Source organism: Trachemys scripta, chromosome 16, assembly GCF_013100865.1.
Source record: "Trachemys scripta elegans isolate TJP31775 chromosome 16, CAS_Tse_1.0, whole genome shotgun sequence".
In the NCBI taxonomy this organism is placed as follows: domain Eukaryota; kingdom Metazoa; phylum Chordata; order Testudines; family Emydidae; genus Trachemys; species Trachemys scripta.
The window spans coordinates 10,529,353-10,537,004 of record NC_048313.1 but is presented as its reverse complement, the minus strand read 5'-3'; the positions used below and the strand labels follow the sequence as shown (position 1 = coordinate 10,537,004).

Below are 7,652 nucleotides of genomic sequence, written 5' to 3'. Positions count from 1 at the left end.
CTGGCCACAGAGCTCAGCCTCTCACCGTTCCCAGCCAGGTCCCAGTTGACCCAACGGGGGCTCGGTGCAGACTGTTTATTCTGTTCAGTGCTCCCCCCACCGCCCCCCGGTTGCCTCAGGGGAGCTGGGCAGAGCTCAGAGCTCTCAGGTGGCAGGCACCAGGCACCTTGTTGGGTCTGGGCCCCGTGTGGGGAGGGTCGCGGCCCCTGAATTCCACCCGGGGCGTGAATGAACCTGAGACATGGCAGGAATGGGCCCCTCCGCCGGGCTCCATACAAAGCGCCAGGCGTTATGTGGCTCCCCCCTCCAATGGCCGCCACCCGGGACTGGGCTTCACCAGAAACTCGGCTCCCGGCCCCACCTCAGAATGCGGCCCCCCGGGGCCCGAACCTCGCTCGCCCCCAGCTTGGAACTCGGGGCCCTGGACTTGGTTCGGAAGATGGGAGCCAGGCCCCAGGGTCGCCCGTCCCGGCTTGAGCCCAGATCCCCCCCCCCCCCCCTCGCCTCCCCCACCCCCCCCCGCCAGCTCAGGCCCAGACCCCCAATCCCAGCTCGAGTCCCAGACCCCACCCCCCCATCCCAGCTCATGCCCAGCCCCTCCCCCCATCCTAGCTCAGCCCCCACCCCAGCTCAGACCCAGACCCCCTCATCCCAGCTCGAGCCCCAGACCCCACCCCACCCCCAGCTCAGGCCCAGACCCCCCCGCCAGCTCAGGCCGCGGGATCCCCTCCCAGTTTGGCCCGCCATGGAGCCAGTGAGCTGACCCGCAGCTTGGGTTTTGTTTCCTGGCTGAGGCCGGGGTTACCCCGCCGGGCCCCTCCCGGGCTCTTCCCCCGCACCAGGGTTCCCACGGTGGGCTGGGCTCTATGCATCCCGCTCGCAGGTTCACACGCCAACACAGACCGGAGACCGGGGCCTTGGCCATTTTTTTTCCAGTTGTTTCTTTTATTGATTTATACAAAAACCTTTTAGCAAGCGACACAAGCGGCTGCCGACCCAGCGCAGAGCCCCCTCCAGACTGGCGGGGGCGGCAGGAGGGAGAGGTGTTTTCTCCCCAGTCCCAGCTCAGGGAGGAACTCTTAATACCAATAATACTGTGCCCCATGTCTGGAGCCTGACAGTCGCCTCCCCCGGGAGGGACCCATTTTAGGGATGGGTTATAAACCGAGGCGCGAAGGAGGGAAGGGACTGGCAAGGCCAATGGCAGAATCCGGAAGAGCACCCAGAAGTCCTGGCTAACCGCAGGTCCCCTGCTCTAACCACTACCCTGCACTGCCAGAGCAGGACTAGAACCCAGGAGTCCTGGTTCCCAGCCACTCCCTGCTATAACCACTGGCCTCTGCTTCCGTCCAGTGGAAAGTTCAACCCCCTCCCCCCAGGATGCGCCTCGGTGGGGTCTGGGGTCAGAGTTGGTGTCAAGCATGTCGGGGCTCCATAGAGAGCAGGGACGTCGGGGTGCGCAGTGCCCCCCTGCCCCCGCTTACAATTCTGAGTGTCCAGCTGTTGGGGTGTGGGGGCGCTTGGGGGTGTTGCATGCTCGACACCCTGCAGAGGGCAGTGGGTCATGCTGCAGAGGGGGCTCCCATCCTGGGGGGCCCCCACCCCCCAATCCTGCATGTGGCACTGGGACCACATTGTCAATCTAAAGAGCGGGGGTAGCCCCCTCCGCATGGAGCCGAGCCCCACACTCCATAGACCAACCAAAGATCCCAGACCGCACGCTGAGCTGCCCTCCACTCGTCCCTGCCTCCCACCCACCTAGAGCCCTGGCCCCACACCTAACCCCAGCTCCTGGCTCCCTCCCCTCTCTTTCCAGCCCCCTCTCCCCATAGGTTCCACCCAACATGGTGAGCTGCCCCAGGGCTGTCAGCCGCTTCCCAAACACCCCGCCCGGGAGATGGACAGCGATCTGTAGGACTGGAGGGTCTGAGGCCCAGCTCTGAACCCCAAACTGGTGACAGCAAGTGCTCGGGGCAGTGATCCAAGGAGAGAGCCTGGAACCAGGGAGAGGAGGAGGGGAAGGTTCCAGGGCTGGGCAGATGGAACCAGAGAATCTAAAGTTTCCAGAGTAAAGTAGCTAAAACCCCTGTGTTTTAAGGTTCCGGAGCTGGGGAACCCCCCCGAATGTAAAGGTTCTAGAGCAAGAGAGCTAGAAAATGACACATTTTAAGGTTCCAAAACTGTCAAGATTCAAATCTAGGGCTTAAAGTTTCTACGCTAAAGGGATTGATGTCCATGAATTTAAGGTTCCAGAGCTGGAGGGACAACACCCCCCTCCTCCCCAGCATGTATAGGTTCCAGAATAAGGGAGAATGAAAAGGTTCTAGAGCAGGTGAGCAGAAGGGGGAGGTTTCTAGAGCAGGAATGGAAAGGTTCTAGACTTGGAGGAAGGGAGAGAGAGCCCAGAATGAAGAGGTTCCAGAGCTGGGGGAAGGAGAGAGGAGACGTGCCCCAGAAGAATTAACACTGCATTTTCAACACAGCACATCATGGCCGACAGTCTCGCTCGCTCGCTCTCCATGCAGATGGTCTGAGGCCTCACGGTCCGTGTCTCCCCTGAGGCCTGTTACTTCTTCACCCGGCAGCCTTTGGCTGCCTCCCCGATGATGGCCCAGTACTCGCCGAACTCCAGTTTGGCCTCGTCGGGGTCCCCAAGGCACTCGATCTTCTCATCCAGCGAGCAGACATGCTGTGAAGGAGAGTGGAGCAAGCCATCAGAAACCAGCGGAGATCCTGGGTGGGGGGGGAGCAGGGAGCCACCCACCCAGATGGGACGGTGGGTGGGAAGTGGGGGTGCAGTGAGGGAGGATGTTGTTAGGGTGGGTCTGCTGGAAGAGACGGGGGCGCAGTATGGTAGGGGTGTTGGTGGAACTGGGGCGGTATTGAGGACGCTGTTGCTCAGGTTGGCGGGTGCAGTGGGGAGGAAATGTTGCATTGGGATCTTGGGGGGCAGTGGGGTCAGGGTCAGTTTAGTGGGCGGCCATGTCCCCCACCCTGCTGCATCACCCCCACTCCACCACGCATGATCCCCCCTCCCTGAGGGATTTCACCCCTGGTGTTCTCCACCATGGCCCTGTTTCAGGACCGACAATCTCCCAGCCCTGCTGGGGGGCTGGGGGCGGTGCCGAGGGCTCCCCTTACCTGTGACAGGTGAGGCAGCTGCTGCACCACCAGCTCCCTGAGCTCGTTGGGGGTCAGGCACTCCTTCCGCCCCTTCACCGCGTAGCGCTGGAAGTTGTTGATCACGATCTCGATCGCCCTCTCCACGTCGGTGAGCTCCTGGCTGTCCTAGAGCCCACGGGCAGGAGAGGGAGACGTTTAGCGGGGGTGGGGGCAAGGAGGCCCAGCTGTGACACAAGGAGCAGCTTGAGACCAAGGGAGAACATCCCACCCTCACTCGCTGAGATCCCGGGGAAGATCAAAGGGTGCCCAGATCCCACATCAGCCTGGCTGAGCGATCTGGGGCTGGCTCGGCCTCTTCCTGGCATCTCCCCAGCCTGCTGCATCACAACCAATGATCCATCTTCTCTGACACCCCCTCCTCCACGTCTCACCAGAACCAGGGCCCCCCTAGTCAGTGGAGTTAATTGACACCAGCTGAGAACGGTCCTACCTCCTGCCAGACCCAAATGAGAGACCTAGGCCAGCCTGTCGTCTCCAGCCGTGGCTAGCGCTCAAGACTTCGCCTAGCTGCTTCAGGACTCTGCCAGGAGGGGAAATTCCCTCCTGCCCACCAGCTGCTCATCAGCTTTGCCCTGAAGCCTGGAGATCACGAGCCCTTGGTACGTTATCCTAGCTCCCGCCTAAGCAGACGCGGTTCCATTGGTCTCCTGCCAAGGGTTGCACCCAGAATTGAGACCGGGTCCTTCTGGCTCGCTGAACAAGTAGCAGATGGGTCAGTCCCATAGGGATGTTGGTGCCCATCTGAAATGGGATTTAGCCTCACCCATGAGTAGGGCACCTACTATCTACCAGACAGAGCATGGCACAGTAGATGCCTGGCTTCTCTTCCCCCATGGAGGCTGGGGTAGGGGAGGGGGCAGTTACAGATGACCAGATTTGCATCCCTCAGGAGGTCTGTCCAGAATTTTTTCTGCCGCTTTCATGAATTCCCCAAAGCTGCATGTCAAGGGAAGAGCTGCAGGAGTTTGCCCCAGCACAGGGGTTCTCCCCTTTACGCACCGCTAAGCCAGTAACTACCAGCTATTCAAAAGAACAGACCTGCAGACTAGCTTTGAGCGGGTCTCCTCCAGGGACCTGACCCTTCCTAGCAGGAGCTCAGACCCTCAGCTGGTGTATATCAGCGTGACTCCGGGCCTCAGCACTCTGGGAATGACCCTCCCACTGGAACGCAGAGCAAAGCAGGAGACTTTCAAGGTTGTTTCCTTCGTTCCTTTGGTGAGTTTAACAGTTGCTGAAACAACTTTTAAACCAACCCAGAACAATGTGACCTTAGCTGGGAAATGCCTCCCTGATTTGCCGGGCTTTCAACTGGCCAGGGCAGCCTTGGAGCCCCGCTCTGCGTGGGACTCGCGAGAAAACAGCGGCTCGGCTTGAAACAGGGATCTAGATGCCGAAGATACTTGAGGCCACACCCTCAGAACAGCTGATGCAAAGCCCACCGGAGTCTGGGGCGGGGGCTCTCCATTGGTTTCAATGGAGTTTGGATCAGGGGAGTTCCTTTTTTCATCCTGAAGTCACAGGAGCTAGGGATGGGGAAGACCCCAGACGTCCCATCTCCCTGACCAGGGCAGGACGGTTCCCAGAGCGCTGCTGGTCCCAAGTGCAGGTGAGACGCCAGGTCCCTTCAGATAGATCCTCAAGAAAAGCGCCCTGCGCAGCCAGAGGGGTCCCACGAATTCTCCCGGTGGGAAGCGGGGTGACACAGGGCATACTACGGAGCTAATGGCGCTTTCATTGACCTTGCGCTTCTTGTGACAGTGGCACTGGCCCATGCTGCTTCTCTCCGGCGCTCCGGTTCCTCAGCTCCCTCTCCGGCTTGGCTTTCCCGTGGGATGCTGCTGGGAGCGGTGCGGGGGGGGGACACGGGCTCCTCCTATGAGCCGAGCTGAGTCAAGGCGTTGGGTGAACTCCCAGGAGCTGGCTTCACATCAGGTGCTGGGGCTTTGCTGGTGGGGGAGAGAGAAGGGGGAAAGCCCTGGTTAGTTCGGCGCTCCCCCAGATTTTCCCTCCGAAGCTGGCGTTTTCGATTGCAGGGCAGGTTGGAAGTGCACAGCCAGGAACGGCATTCTGGCCTCGCAGGGAGCTGCTGAAACATGTCCCGTGCCTCTCCCCTAGCAACAGGTTGGGGCGAAGCCAGAGGGGAACATGGGGGGGGGGGCAGGGNTGTGACAGTGGCACTGGCCCATGCTGCTTCTCTCCGGCGCTCCGGTTCCTCAGCTCCCTCTCCGGCTTGGCTTTCCCGTGGGATGCTGCTGGGAGCGGTGCGGGGGGGGGGACACGGGCTCCTCCTATGAGCCGAGCTGAGTCAAGGCGTTGGGTGAACTCCCAGGAGCTGGCTTCACATCAGGTGCTGGGGCTTTGCTGGTGGGGGAGAGAGAAGGGGGAAAGCCCTGGTTAGTTCGGCGCTCCCCCAGATTTTCCCTCCGAAGCTGGCGTTTTCGATTGCAGGGCAGGTTGGAAGTGCACAGCCAGGAACGGCATTCTGGCCTCGCAGGGAGCTGCTGAAACATGTCCCGTGCCTCTCCCCTAGCAACAGGTTGGGGCGAAGCCAGAGGGGAACATGGGGGGGGGGGGAGGGGGGGGGGGGACACCCAGCAGGTGTGATCCCCCAGCCAGAGTCGGGAAGGGACTGGGAAAGGAAGAAGCCACTTACCTGCTCCAACGGCTCTTCTGGGACGGGGCGGGCTGGTCCCCCGCCAGGGTTTTATACGCCGAGAGGTGTGAGTGGGAGACACCTCACCAAGTTACCTGCAAGTTCTAGCTGTGGTGCAAGGTGTCTCATTTCATAGCCTGGCACGGGGCCAGCGTGGGGCCGGGGCCCCTCCCACTCCGCGGCCAGGTTTGCCGTTCCCAGGCCTAGTCACCACCCAGCACAAACAGGACAGGGACACAGGAAGCGCCAGCTTGTGGGGGCAGCTCACCTTTCCCCCACCCCCCCACCCCAGAGACACAAAGGGGAACCCCCCGGCGGGGCCTGGCAGATGGGCCCTGGCCGGTTTCGAGCCCAGCGCCCCGGCAGTGAGCTAGCACAGGCTGGCAGAAGGCGTGTTCCTGGCGTGCAGCCGGAGCACCTGGAGCTGGGATTTCGTCAGCTTTCCTGGGCTGGGTGGGTGGGGTCAGCTCAGGATGTGTACTGGGGACCGTGGGGGCCAGGCCAGGAATGGCCAGCAGGGGTGGTCGGTGCTGGCCCTGAGGCCCCAGCCCGGGGCTAGGAGGCACACGGCTCTCAGAGGCAATGCCTTCCAGGGGAAACCTCAAACTCAGAGCCACTTGTGTTCACTGAATAGCCCCCACCGCTGTCCACAGGAGCCAGGGTGTTAGCCCCCGTGGCCTAGCTAAATACCAGGGTAGGTGACTACAGCCAAGCTAAAACTCCAGATACTTTCCCAGGGCTGTCCTGTCCTAAGCTGCTCTGGCATGGTGCGTTCTGAGGGGCTGGTAATCAGCTGCTGCCTCCACCCCAGAAACGGCTGCATCTTAGCAGAGGGCGAGGGGTCCCTGTGTGACTGGCTGCCTCTCAGGTGGTGGCCATAGGGAGCGTGCGAGGGGAGGCCCCAGGGGTTCAGCACGGCGCGTCGTAGAATTAGCAGGGTGGAAACTGGTTCCTGGCCTGTGGTGCTGCAGGTTCCTCTGGGATGATCTCTCTTCTCAGCACAACGGCCGCCCCAGCAGGCCGCTCCGAGGGGCCCCGGTGTCCCTGTCTGCCCAGGGTGAAAAGGGCTCGCTGGGGAGACGCCCGGGACAGCAGTGCAGAACAGACAAAAGGAACATGTTCATGACTTTCCTCTGCTCCCCAAAGGCCCCATCCCTCTGCTTAGCCCGTCCCCTGCTAGGCACTGCCTCCCCGGGCCTTCTCTGTATGTCTGAGGGGCCAGGTCTAGTGGCTAGAGCAGGGGGGCTGGGAGTCAGGACTCCTGGGTTCCATTCCTAGCTCTGGGCAGGGAGTGGGGTCTAGTGGCTAGAGCAGGGGGGGCTGGGAATCAGGACTGATCTGCCACCAGTTTGCTGTGTGACCTCGTGCAAGTCGCTTCGCCATCTGTGGACAGGACAGGGCTAAGGCTCCTCACATGGGGGCTAGAGGCTGGGTGAATTAACCAGGCTAACACTGAGCACCGTCGGGGGTCTCAGCCCCAGACAGCGGCACCCATGGCTGAGTAAAGGTCCCTTGGAGAATGTGGCCAGGGCCTGGGGCGGGGCGCAAGATTGCTGGCGGGGATTTCAGGGGGGTACCGGGGATCTCTGCAGCAACTCAACGACCCCTACGACCTGGTGGGAGAGGCCTGGCCAGGGCAGCCCCCCCCCGCACACCCCCAGAGACCCTGCCTCCTATCGCCTCCGGGCCCCTTCGGCCGCTGAGCTCAGGTTGTGCAAGGCAGGGGCCTTGCGCAGAGCCAGGAGGTGACTGGGCCAGGGAATCACGGCCGCCTGGAGCAGGACACCCTCCTTCGCCCTAAGAAACGGAGCCATGC

The 7,652-nt window shown here is 61.8% G+C and overlaps 1 protein-coding gene across 1 annotated transcript; it reads right to left on the bottom strand.

Annotated features, from left to right (window-relative positions):
- Window positions 1-924: 924 nt before the first annotated feature.
- S100A14 (S100 calcium binding protein A14) lies at window positions 925-5,323 on the bottom strand. The gene is made up of 3 exons (XM_034792980.1): window positions 4,923-5,323; window positions 3,142-3,288; window positions 925-2,689 (listed from the first exon to the last, which is right to left on the bottom strand). The coding sequence occupies exons 1-3, from the start codon at window positions 4,953-4,955 to the stop codon at window positions 2,567-2,569; spliced, it is 303 nt and encodes a 100-aa protein (XP_034648871.1). The 5' UTR covers window positions 4,956-5,323; the 3' UTR covers window positions 925-2,566.
- Window positions 5,324-7,652: the final 2,329 nt, after the last annotated feature.

Coding starts and splice junctions, on each gene's coding strand:
- S100A14 (XM_034792980.1), bottom strand. CDS start 4,955: ATGGGCCAGTGCCACTGTCACAAGAAGCGCAAG. Junction 3,289..4,922: donor ACTGTCACAAGAAGCGCAAG/GTCAATGAAAGC, acceptor CGTGGGCTCTAG/GACAGCCAGGAGCTCACCGA. Junction 2,690..3,141: donor AGCTGCCTCACCTGTCACAG/GTAAGGGGAGCC, acceptor TCTCCTTCACAG/CATGTCTGCTCGCTGGATGA.